The following is a 13214-nucleotide window of genomic DNA, read 5'->3' on the forward strand; positions in this document are numbered from 1 at the left end:
TCAGAAGACCCTGCTATGGTGTTTTAAATCTTAATATTGTCAAAAGCTTTTTCAGTTTTTAGCAATCACTTTTGCTCATCTGCTTTAAAGAGCTGTTTTCCTTTCACTGTCACAAACTTAGAAATTTAAAGTAACCAACAGCTTTGCTTTTTAAGAAAAGGTGAATAAAAATAGCCTAAGAATATATAAATCAAATGCCTACAATTTGGTAACATTCAAGTCAGACTAGATAATGAATTTAAGGAGAAGAGAGGGGTGAAAGGAAAAGAGGAAAGAGGAAATTGTAGGGTAACACCTGAACACACTTTTTAAAACTGCATATTAAATATAGTATGATCACTATCTCCCTCAAGTAAAATAGACGAGCCCATGAAGTTCTTGGTTGACAACAGGAGAGATTTTGGAGCATCAAAAAGAACAGATATAGATGAGAATGAAGAAATATTTTGAGAACATATTCTAAAGGCAATGCTTATAGTGGTGGCGGAGAGAAATAAACCATGGAAAGAAAAAGAATGAGTTTGGAGAGATGTTATGGATGAAAATGTCCTTGAAGTACTAATCTACGTTTCATTACTAAGAAGTTTCAGTATTAAGTTGTATAATTAACATTTTACAAGTTTTCAACAGGGCTCATCAGTCTTTAAAGCTAAATTTAGCTCTTTATCTTCACAGTAATTACCTTAAACCATTCTAAATATGGTCTACATTCCTACATCCCTTTAATCACTAATTCTTTAATTATTAAACAAACTCTCTTATTTCAGAAGTCAATAATTAACTTACTAAATACAATATACATCAGTTTCTAGGTCGCCCTATGTAATAATTCATCACTACCAATTTACTTGAGTAAAATAGTGAAACTATTCTAAAGGTATTTCGAAACCCATACAATTTACCCAAGAACTACGTCAATAAGTATTACACATTATTAATAAATATTTAGTATTTTAAAAATTATTAGCAGTTACATTTTTTTAAAAAAAGGGAACATTTTGTAACGTCTTGAGAATCAACATAATAGATTAGCAACCTAAGTTTTACTGAACAGCTGGATTGAGACATACAGCCAACAAATAGCTAGTGACATACCCCTTGTGTCTGTAGGGACAGAGGTGTGATACGTCGTTTTTCCCATTCATTAGGGCGTGGTTCGGGTGTGGATTCCATAAAATTGCGCTTGAGTTCACTAATGCTAGCCTGGTGTTTCAGTATTTCTTCCTGGGCCTTATCCAGGTCCTAGCAATATGTAACGTAATAAAGGGGAAAAAATCCAAAAGGAAAAAAACACAAAAAACAAAAAAAAAAACCCAATAGGATAAAAATAAAAAATGAAACCAAAAAATAAGACAAAGTAAACTTATGATTAAAAAAACATAGTAAAGCAAGAAAAATGCCAAGTCTCAAAAGCCATATCATCACCTAGGAATATGAGTTTGTCCAAATTTGAAAATAAAACCAATGTGCATTTTTTTTTATGATTCCTGTCTTAAAGGGTTCTGACTTCTTCTCTGTTTAGAATTGTTTAAGAAATCAGTAGAAGGAGGCTATGGAACTAATACTCAACATGGCCAATAACCCTTCTTTCTAATAGTTGGATTTGAAATGCAGCCCATGACTTTGTTCCTGCAAATTTACCTTTCTGATTAGGGTTACTACTAGAGTTGCACTCTGTAATATAACGAAGCAAGTGAAAATAGAGAAAGGTGGACTCAGAGCCCATTTGGCCTGACAGGAATCCAGTTCAGGATCATCCCAAAAAAGGGGGGTAGGGGGACCAACGGTTGGCTTTTTTCAGGAAATTCAGCAATGGTTTTTAATCCTTATGGAATAAACGGAACAGCTTCCAGAGGCTGCTTCTGTTTGGCCTTTCTCTAAAATAAATGAACGTCGTATTGGTTTCACGTACTTGCCAAGCACAAAAGCCACCCACATACCAAACAGTCCTTATAAAAAGATGCGAGGAAAACTACCAGGTCAATTTTCACTGAAATAGGCCCTGACAAATGTCACTTGTGGGATTTTTTAGATTGGCCCTGAGAAATGATATTTGTGGAAATAAAAGGCAGTATTCAGAAAACAGTTTTAACTGAATTTTAAATGTTTTCTTGTATTTCAAAAATCATGGGGCCACCTGTGGATTATAGCTTTCAATCCCACTACTCCCAGAGAAACAGGTCATGCATCTGATTAAATTAGATATTCCATATGCATGCACAAGCATAGTAGCTCATCTATGAGCTGCTATCGCCATTTGCAAAATCTCATGAAAATCTAAAAATCTTTGCATGGCATGGAAAAATGACTGTGGCTTGAGATCAGGCACATTTCTTGCACTTGTTCAAAGCAATGTTATGTATTACACTTCAGAGCATTTTAGTAAGTTATGCAAAAATACATTTCCAACAGTTATCAAAGCTGCTGAAAGCAACCGAACAGATTAGTCAAATTACTGAGGATTGCAGTTCTCCACTGAATACACTGCCATGTACTACCCAAAAAGAAGGGGGAAAAAGAAACAAAAAACCGTTCTCGTGTGACACGGGGAATACAATACATTTTACATTCCTAATTGGGTGGCTAGGTTTTTTTTTCCTCCTCTTTTCTTTCTTACTTTCTTTCATTTATTCTTTCTTTTTAATCAAAACAAACCCATTAATTAGCATACTCCCAAATGGAAGATTTTAAGTGGACCACATTCCTAATTGCATGGATTTTGGCACTCTCTCGCACCATCAAAAAAAAAAAAAAAAATTGTGGACACAGGGCCAAATGACTTAATGCCAGATCAACAAATATTTGTTCTGGTGAACGTGCATTAAGGATGGGATCATGTTACTTCAGACTCTAAACCCTGGAGATAACCCATTAGGAGAAAATAGGTTTACTTGCAGAACTTCAAGATTAATGAATAAAAAGTTTATTCATTTGATTACACAGAATTTTTTTTTTCCCAGTTGTCACTTTGAGAACTTATAGTAGATATATTCCTACCTAAGCCACTTTAGAAGAACAAAGCTGGACTGGTAACATGCACTCCCAAGGTGAACTTCCCCCATGCATTTCGTGCACTGTGCTTGAAAGGTGCCAGCCAGCCTGTGCGTGACCCCCCGTTCACAGCAGCCTGGCAGCCATTAGGACAGAGTTGTTTTCTTAAATTATACAAACCTCCAACATTAAATTGCTATGTCTGACATAAATATTATCCCCTTCTACTCTCAAGGAATTTTTCTGTGAAATTAAATCACACACAGGGGGGGAAAAGGCAAATAAACATAAGTGTATCAATCAGCAAGCACCAGAAATGACTCAGAGTTGGATAGTCTAAGACATTAAAATAAAAGAGGAATAAAAATCTTAAGAACCTAAAGCCACAGCGAGCAAAACTCACAAATAAACCCTAAAAGTGCTCCACCCCCCGCACAAATGATAATGGCAGGCAGCAGCTACCAGGTATGTAACTTTGGGGGGGAAATATCCACCTCCTCCAGTTGTGTTTCCTCCTCTTCCGTCTTCGCCTGGAAGTCACCCAGCAAGCAGCCGGAGAGAAGGGGAGTATTAGTGGAAATGCTACCATCAGTGCAAAGAAGCTGTATTGAACTTAAATGGTGAACCAGCATTACCAACCTTTACTGTCTGGCCCTCAGAAGATGCAGACTATTAAGCCACTTTGGTCTTTCTTCACCTACAGTGTTGCACAAATGATGGAAATGGTCTTTTGCAAAGGTGGAATGGAGAATGGAAGCTTCACTCTTTCTCAGTCCCTAGATTATGCGCTGCTTTTTAATATGTTTTGACTCAGGAATGAAAACATGAGAGTGTAAAGATGGCATAATTCAATCTGTTCTAACTTGAAACATCTAAATCAACTAGTGGTGAGGGCAAAGTGTCATGATGTAAATTTTGGCTTTCACTTTCTATCAGGGACAAATGTTCACCCTATTATTTAGTTTTTTAACACAGATTTCTTTCCTTGGGGGGAAACTGGTTTATTTTGCTACTTTCATATAAAATGGTGGGTAGTTAAAAACACTCTTATATTTTATAGCCACTTTTCTTTCATAAAATTCTTTAAGCAAGAATACTTTTTCATAGTTGGACAGTTATCTAATGACCCGAAGAATTAACCTGTACATTTCAAACTAACATAAATACTGATGACTACTGACTCATGGAAGGGAATAGCATAAAAGAAAAATATTGGTTCGGATACCAAAGGAAAAGAGTTTAACTTTTACATGTTCATTTATAGCAGGATTATACATATTCTTTTTCTCCTTTACTGTAATAGACAGTGTCAAATCTGAGAGTTCAAAAGTGCTTTTATTTTTCTTAAACTATTCAAGCATTTTTGAGAGGTAAGCAGGGAACTCAGAGTATCTTTTGATCAGCAGGGAAAAATTAGACACACCCACTCAACAATTTGCTAGGAATCATCTTCCAATTCCTTGGTCAGCACTTAATTCTCGAAAATGTCGATCTGGCATTCTTCAGGTAACCTTCAGGAATCGTGGATTCTCCCACTATGCCTAATTATCTTCACATTTTCCTTTAGATTTGCTCTAAATTTTGTGACTTATTTTACGTATTAATAGTAACCACAGGATATGGGACACTAAGTCCCCAGACCACATTTAGCAAAACAAATCAAAAAGTACTACACATGTAAGCACTGCTTAGTACTGCAGAGGTAGCCCTATATTGGGGCAAAAATCCTCGGATGAAACCAGACACCTAACTTTAAATAAAAGAACAGTAAGAGGTCCAGTCCAACCTTAGTACTACAGGGTCTAAATTTTCAAAATACTATGGTTCATTTTTCATACATATCTGTTAGAGAAAAGATAACAGAATAGTATCTTCCTTACAGAATACATGACGGTGACTCTTATATGATTTTGAGTTAAAAAAAGAAAACAAACTATCTGAACTTCATCTGGGCTCCAAAAGCTACAATAATAGGGAGACAAGGAGTTTCTGAGATTAGACCTATGCATGTCAGGAGTAAAGGTCACAGATGCATCCTCAAAAATGCAAGAACAAGCTTGGCTTTCTACCAGAGAAATAATAACACTAAGGAATTCTACTAATACATATCGATTACAGTTATGTCCAGTGCATCCTAAGTTCTGTATCAAAATAAAGTTTCCATCCTAAAGGAACAGCATTAACATTTATCTGCAAAATGGACAGACCCAAAACAGATTATTAAGGGCAACATAGGTCCCCCTCTCCTTGTTTTTATGGCCTAGTACGGTTCAGGTATTTATAAAATAATCCTACAACTTTGCTCTTAACTTAGAATGTGTGGACCTAGTCAATTAATATCAGTGGAGGGGAAGTGTTTAATTACACTTATTTCTCATGTACTAAAAGGATGTGTGTGAAAGTGTAGAGATCATACTAATTTGAGGTTAACCAGTGATGGAATTTATGCACATGTTCACACTCTACATTACGAAGGGTATAAGATGAAGTGGAGTGTGGTTGACCGCACAGATTTAAAGCTCATGTAGGAGAGCCAGCAACTGCTTTCTCTTCCTCCGTTTTGTCATTCAAGTCACAGTCATAAGAAACAGTCAAGGAAGCAGCTTTTGCCTCCAGATAGTAGAGGGATAGAGCCAGAGGAAGGGAAAAGGTGAGAGAAAAAGGCACTGACTGAGACGCAGAGAGAAGGAGTCCAAAAATGAGGATGAGGGAGGGAAGGAACAAAGGGGAGGTGATGGGAACACGGTGCTGGATGTCGGTGGGGAAGAAGGAGACCCAGGCCTTGGGGAGGCTGGGGAAGGCAAGGTACCCACCATCATCGAGCAGTGAGGGGAAGCGAGGTGGAAAGCGTCTGCAGAAACTGAAGAAGCGCCCAAACTCTGAACCCTTGTGCTCAGCCTCTTTTAGAGGCTTCTCGTGGGCGGGAGGACAGTCAGTCTCAGGAGGGGCTTCAAGAGGATCCAAGCCAGAATCACAAACCCCCCCGCTCTGATGTTTCGCCCGGGGAAGGGAGCTCTAAGCTGTCTAGTGTGATCTGATCGGCCTCCCCAAAGGGGTCTCCCTCCCAAATGTCTGAAAGCAAGTCCATTTCAGGGGCTGGCAATACGTGTGGGGAAACAGATGAAGCACAGCGGATGAGTGGTGAAGGTGGGCACATGGAAATAAGCTATTCTCAAAGCAAACCCATGGTTGAATGTGAAATTACACAGCGGATACATTCAAAGGAGAACCGAAAGCAAGAGAGAGAAAGAGAGAAGAAGTGCGTTGTTAGTGAAAATGTTTACTCAGAAGGACTGTATTAACACAGTGTCATTAGAAACTGAATTAAATGATCCATTTATAAAACAGGAAAACTGGACTACTTTTATCACATACAACTTATAGGTAATAGGCTGATTTAATTATTAATTTTCAACTGGTTGCAAACGGATCCTATGCAACTCAAATAGCATTATTACTTTTGAACCTGGTCGCTGACAAACCCTGAACGCATTAGTGAAAAGGCCAGTCGTTTACCAAAAGCAGGCAGAATTTCCCTTGGAATTTAAAAGAACTTTTCTTTTGTATCACATTATCTAGGCAGAATGGAACACAGACTTTCTGAGATTCTCAGCTCTCCTATTTCTGATGTAAGTAGCCACTCCTGGGTGTCTTGGTAGCATAATCATAACCTATCCTGACAACTTTTCAGTTACTGATAGATACCTTGTTTGCTGTGATTCCTGTTATTCTAAACTAATTTTTAATCAAATCCTTTGTGGAATATAATATTCACAAATTTTTTAACAAAGGAATGAAGAGGATCTAATGGCACGTGCTACCAGAAGCATCTGTCCTTGTAGCATAAGACAGGGCCCCCAGGGTGCCTGAGCCCTCCTCTCTGCTGGGTTTGGGGGCTGTCAGTGCAGGAAATCCTGAGACACTGGCAGTTACCTCATCTAGCAAGTTCTTTATAAATTCATGTTGCACATCTTTAAATTTTTCAAAGTTAAAATTTTGAAAACATTATAAATCCACAGGATGATTTCATTTCTTTTTCATGTTTACTTCCAATGTTACCCATTCAAAAGTTGCTTTGTGCAGACATGGAAAAGAGATCTGAAGAACTCAAAGCCACTTCAAATCAACTTCTAAGTGACTATACTTGCCCAAGGTAATATAAAATAACCCCGGCAAGTTTGAAAACACAATATAGATTACTTCTCTGTTCACTACGGTATACACACCAAAGAAGACTGAAAGCAACACACCATCTTCTCACTCAGTATTCAAAAAACAATTACTTAAAACTTTCTTCTTCATCAGTGGTAGATTATTAATGAAAAATCGTATTTTTCATAAAGACCACCTTTCTTCTTTTAAAAAATTCAAGTCAATACTACAATAAAATAATCAAGACATAGGCTACACATTAAAATTTACTTGAAACAAACCAAATATGAATTTCAAATCATCACAGCTTTTATAATTGGGGGCTTAATTAAATAGGATGATTATAAGGATGGACAAGAGATCAATAAATTACTTGCTTGTATTAAGGTAATTTACGCTGAAATATTTTGCTTTGAACACCAACCAGAAGAAGGTTAGAGACTCAGTCCAAACCGGCAAGAGCATACACATACTTGAAAAGTGGGAAATTTTATCAACACAGAACATACAATGGCTGATTTTAAGATAAGTGAGTTCTGAAACAACAAATGCAATAGACAGCCTCTTGTCTAAATACACATTTAAAGCCACGTATTCAACTAATTAACCATACCTTTCCTTCAGTGAGTTGCACATGTGGGGTTTTAGCTGGGCTTCTAATGTCCCTGCTGCCATCACCATCTTGTACCACAGCAGGGCTCACAGCTCCAGGGCCACGTGCTGAAACCTCCCCAGCAGGGCCAGGAAAATCCTTCGTAAGACTTCGGTCCACACCACCAATCAGAGCTAGTTGAGAATGATCACACAGATTGCTTTAGGACACTTAAGCGATAAAATTTGATGAACGCCCTGCCTTCCCAGATAAACAGGCACCTTATAGACAATTAACAGAAATGGGAACACTGTTTGATCATGAAAATAATGTATCAAATAAACACATGTTTAAACTTTTAATAAACTCTATAAGTATTCTGAATTGTAACCCAATAAATTAGACCGAGCTCTCAAGTCACAGATTTTTGAAGGATAAGACACTGATCATAGAATTGGCCAGTAGAAGGAGCTCTAAGACCAGAGGAAACACCAGAGTCAGCGTACTATGTCAGAATTACAAGGTGAGCAGTATTTTAATTCTCTGGAGTCTCTTTAATCTTACCTGAACTTATTTCTGAATCTACCTATTGCAACAAATAATTACCTAGTTATTAAAATGATTTGCTTCAATAAGTTTTCAGAATTCCTCCATAAAGGAACCTTTAATTAGAACACCAGTCGAAACTGCAACAAGACAGTAAGAGTAGATTTTAGAGAATCAAGTTCTATGTTTATGTTAATATTCTTCATTTTTTCTAACCTCTCTCCTGAATGCCTCAACCTGACCTACAGTAAGTCTAATACATAGAAACCCTCTGCCTTAGCAAATCTGGCCTTATGTGTTCCCTTCATCTATCCTACAGATGTGCAGGAACATATATCGTGTTGACATTTCTGTCATATGGTAGATCAATCCAAGACGGCTTCAAATCTCAACAAGGCAAAGTGAGTAGCAACCCGCAAAAGCCTCTGTCCATCTGTAGTTTCTTCCCCAAAGAAGAAACCATTGAGGTCATTTCACCAGCATAAAACGTTCTTTCCGGACACAGTGTGGCTTGCTCTGGCCCCATGCCCCTAGGGAAGCCCACTGTTTAACTTTAGGCTGCAAGCTCTTGGAGGGCAGAGACTGTGTGTGACCCACCATACTGAACTTGGGCAACACCTAGACCTCTAATCCATGTGTTACTAGAAGCCTCTTAATCCACACCCCTCACCTGCCCTGTCCAAAACTTCCTTCTTCTCAGTCTTGACTTTTTGCCAAATACACTCTCATGCTTGCACCCAGTTACTCAAGTCAGATACCCTGAAGTCTCTTCCTTTACCCCTCAACAACCAGCAAGTCCAATAGAGCCCTTGGATGTATTTCTAAATGTGGCCGCTTGCTTCCATCTCTACTTTACCACCCGGGTCCCTTTTAAGGCTTTCACGGCTCTTAACACTCATACTTTGGAAAGCCCACAACAAATCATATCAAACATTAAAATGAAGTCACATCATACATTAAATATAATTATTTTCTAGGCTTTTAACTTTTAAAAAGACTTTAACAATTTTTCCTTGGAAAGTATATGAGTAACTCTTTAACCTATGATTATGGTTTCTAAGCGCCCATCATGCATACTCAGAGATTTACTGCAAAATGAGAAACTCTGACCTAGAAATGGCTTCAAATGTAATGATATCAAAATTTTAATGAATATCCAATTTAAAGTTACCTAATGAAGTTGGCAAAATATTGACCAATATTTTTATTTTTAACAATAATACTTTTGTTAAACACTTAATGATTTCAGTTTGCAGCTAATCATTTTTGTCAGGTCTTAAACCGTGTAGAACCCTGAGAAGCTTATAAGCCCAAGGCACAGAATCTATGGTGCCAATGACTAATAGGTCTACTACCATTTGAGACAAAACCACCAGGACTCTCACACCAGGAGTATTCCTGACAAGTCGGCCTGAGCTTCCTCTCTCATCCTCTCTAATTGTTCTGGACATGGCATCAAGTGATTTTTGTTTTTTTTAAAGATAGATAGCACTGTACACATATGTGCCTCTATAAGTGTGTACACATGTGTATGTATGTACAACACACACCCTTCAATGGTTTCCTAGAATAAAAACCACGTTCGGCACCAAGAGAATGTGACCTGCAAGGCCCTGTGTGACCTGCTCCCAGCCTACCTCTCCCTATCACTAGTCAGTTCTGACTGCACTTGCCTTCTTTCTGCTCCTAGAATGTATCAAGCTGTCCCTAAACTTTTGATCTTCAGACCTGCTACTCCTGCCACAGAATGCTTTATCTCCTGTTCTACTCACGGCTGCTTCCTTCTCATCCTTCAAGTCTCAACTGAAATGGTTCTTCCTCAGATATGCCTTCCTTCCCTGATGACCCAATCTGTAATGCCCGATTATACTTTCCACTTCCAGGAAATCATCAGTTCCCCTGCTCTCACATGCATCTGGGGTGTTAATGCTCTCAATGACTGATTTGCCTCCTTTCTGGCTTGAATAGCAATCTTGGAATCTCACTGTTCTAAAATAGCTATCCTAGATTAATTTTTATTTTGACATTTGATCTTTAGATATCACATTGATTTTTACTTTCTACATAATCACTAAAAGACTTAACTTGTCAAATCTTAAAGTGAAGAATATTTATGTATTTAAATAGCCTGTTTAAAAACAGGAGAAAGAAAACATAACACATATCAACAACAACAACAAAAGGTATATGGATGGTGTGGTGGGGAAAATAGAGCTCAGTACCAGGTTACAGCCTAGCTTTGCTCTGGGGGAATAAAAGAACATAAGCTCTATCCAAATAGTTCCCTGTCTGGTCATGTATTGGCATGAAAAGCCTCCTATTTCTCACAACAACACAATAATCCTTTTGAATGGCTGGCCCATCTGATGAATTACAGTGTCCAAAACACAAAAGGAAAAATAATGGATTACTGTGCCATGTTTGTTGCTTTTACTTGTGAAAATCATTGTTTTCAGATACGGACCCACTATAACCCTCTGCGCTAACTGTGCATACAAGATGGTGGGCTTCCTTGAGCACAGTTTATATACCTCAAAGAAAAAGCAGTAGTTTACTGCTCTTTTTAAGCCCTAAAATTCGCAACATGAGAGTTATAAAAACCTCATAGTTTAAAACAAAGGCTAAAAAGGACAGTGTTCCAGAAAGAGGAATGATTTCTCTCAGGCATTAAATGACACTGATCACATTTATTCAGCACTTGTATAAATTCTCTGTGACAAGGGGCAAGACTTGTGAAATATTTACATAACCGGGCACATTTTTTGGATTTACTTGGAAAAAGTACTCAGTTGTTGATGAGCTAAAAGATACTCTGACAACTATCACACAGTACTAATTCACTAAATTTAAATCACTGCATTTGGGAACGTGGACATTTATTTGAACCACAATTTATGATTCTGTTGCACATTTTTTTCTGTGGTCTCATAAAACTATATGAAAGATTCTCCAGAAGCAAGATTCAATAACTATATGTACCAAAATGCCCACCAACAAAACTTGGGAAGTATCTGTGTGTCTGGCTGGATCTGTTTTCTAAGTTTATTCCAGGAAAAATAGATCAAGGCCAAGGAGTGTCAATTCTTCACTACTGAGAGAAGATTTTTTATCTATTAGCATATGCAATCTGTTCAGTTCAGCTGATTATTTGAAACATAAGTTGTTCAAGTTCGTATTTCAGAAAGATATCAGTAATAACAATCAAAACCAGGTTTTTGCTGATAAACAGTAGTAAAATAGAAAATTTCCAATTTAGCATTACTACTTTTGTGTATATGTTTTGAGATTCATCAGCCAAAAAATGTTGGAGAACTACTTCTGGTAGAAAGGTATCCATACCAATTACTTGCTATTAGGTAGAAAGAAAAAAAAATTTTAAAGCATTCTAATATAAAATTAACCTCAGCTCTTTTATAGGAAATCTGCTATTAACCCAAAATTAGACAGGTAATAAGATATATATATAAAATGAAGGGAAGCAACATCAATTTATTTCCATGTGTAATTTATTTAAAAACTACATATATGTAGCTAAATGAGAATTCTAATAGAAAAAAGTTATACATGTCTCCCCTTGGATGTAAGAACAGATGAACACACTATATTTCCTTTTTGTTAAGCACTGTATTTAAACTAATCCTTGGAAGCTGTGAATGGTTTCCGGTATGCTAGAATGTCTGTTAAGCTTTAGTAAGGGTTTTTAAATTCAAAAATGTGATGATGCAATGGATGTTTTACGTTCCTTTGAATAAAAGTTCTATATATGCTATCACACCAAAACCCCTTGGAATTACATGTTTGCCATTACTTAACAAGTTCAAGAAATTAAGTCACATAACATATATCACGATTAAGTCAGACCAGTAAAAACATCTGTCCAACATCTCATCGACAAGAACTCAACTGATATTTGTGTGTATTTACAGTGCCAAGAAAATTTACGTTCAGAATGACAACTTCAAAACACTATAAAATTATTTTCTTATGAGTGTAAGTAACAGTATTTTATTTACTCAGGAAAAAAGAATGGTTCTCCCTCTAGGGTATTTCTGGGGATCTTATTAATAAGTAGATCAACATTTTCTGATCCCACTGGATTAGAGAAAGATTAATGGAATCCAGAATCCTAATAAGTGTGTTTACCTCCATCTAGGCTCCTGGAGACCCGCTTACTAGAAGTGCGTTCAAAGTGCGGTGCCGGCCTATCAATGAGGGTGCTGGCCTGGCGGGTCTGCGCTTGGGTACGGCCACTGTAGCGGAACTTGGACCCCAAGGTCAGGAACTTGGCCTTTGGTGGCTGCTCTGGAGACACGAGCCTGTGGTGGAAAAAGGGAACAAAATTAGACTTTATGGATTTTTTTTTTAACTTTGAAACTATATATTTTAATATCTCATTTCATTAAGTATGATTATTTGGTCCAAAAAATGCTGCCTAAACTTCCTAATAAAAATCAACATTATTTATAAACCCTCCTATATACAGAGCTTTATGACAATGATAAGATGAATAAATCCTCATTCACATATTCATGAATAATGTTTTCCTCAACCAGAGCAAAAACGCAGCTGTTTTCAGTGTATATCAAAGGTTATTTATTTGTATTAACTTAAATCATTTATATAAACACATATGTCTGAATTCTTGCTCCAAGCCAGAAGTGCCAAGCAGCAATCCATTGCCATTAGTAATTCTTAATATTTATGTCTATTTCTCTGGGAAAGAACATCTAACTCAGGAATCTGTCCCATCAAGTGACGCTGTCCCATGAAGAACACCGCACAGTGGATCTGTAGGGATGACGAACACCCTTTCTTGCCAGCACAATTCTCCTGCTTAAACCCCAGGTCCGTAATGAATGAAGTACAACTCCTGATGGCAAGTACTTCCAGACTTATGTGAAAGCACGGTTTCAGTAAGTGAGCCAATCTTGTC

General features: G+C 37.4%; 1 protein-coding gene across 12 annotated transcripts in view; it reads right to left on the reverse strand.

Annotated features, from left to right (window-relative positions):
• The window catches only part of EPB41L2 (erythrocyte membrane protein band 4.1 like 2), a 214776-nt gene that overhangs the window by 35035 nt on the left and 166527 nt on the right, over window positions 1-13214 (reverse strand). For 9 of the 12 annotated variants that reach the window (XM_082668532.1, XM_082668538.1, XM_082668527.1 and 6 more), the window contains 5 exons: window positions 12425-12597; window positions 7757-7929; window positions 3486-3521; window positions 3172-3234; window positions 1096-1242 (listed from right to left, as the gene is read on the reverse strand). In XM_082668532.1, the coding sequence (XP_082524658.1) occupies window positions 1096-1242; window positions 3172-3234; window positions 3486-3521; window positions 7757-7929; window positions 12425-12597 (592 nt within the window). The remainder of the gene's footprint in view (window positions 1-1095; window positions 1243-3171; window positions 3235-3485; window positions 3522-7756; window positions 7930-12424; window positions 12598-13214) is intronic. The other 3 variants (XM_082668528.1, XM_082668537.1, XM_082668529.1) reach the window with 2 other exon arrangements.

This window comes from Grampus griseus (assembly GCF_964374135.1).
Source record: "Grampus griseus genome assembly, chromosome: 13".
Lineage (NCBI taxonomy): Eukaryota > Metazoa > Chordata > Mammalia > Artiodactyla > Delphinidae > Grampus > Grampus griseus.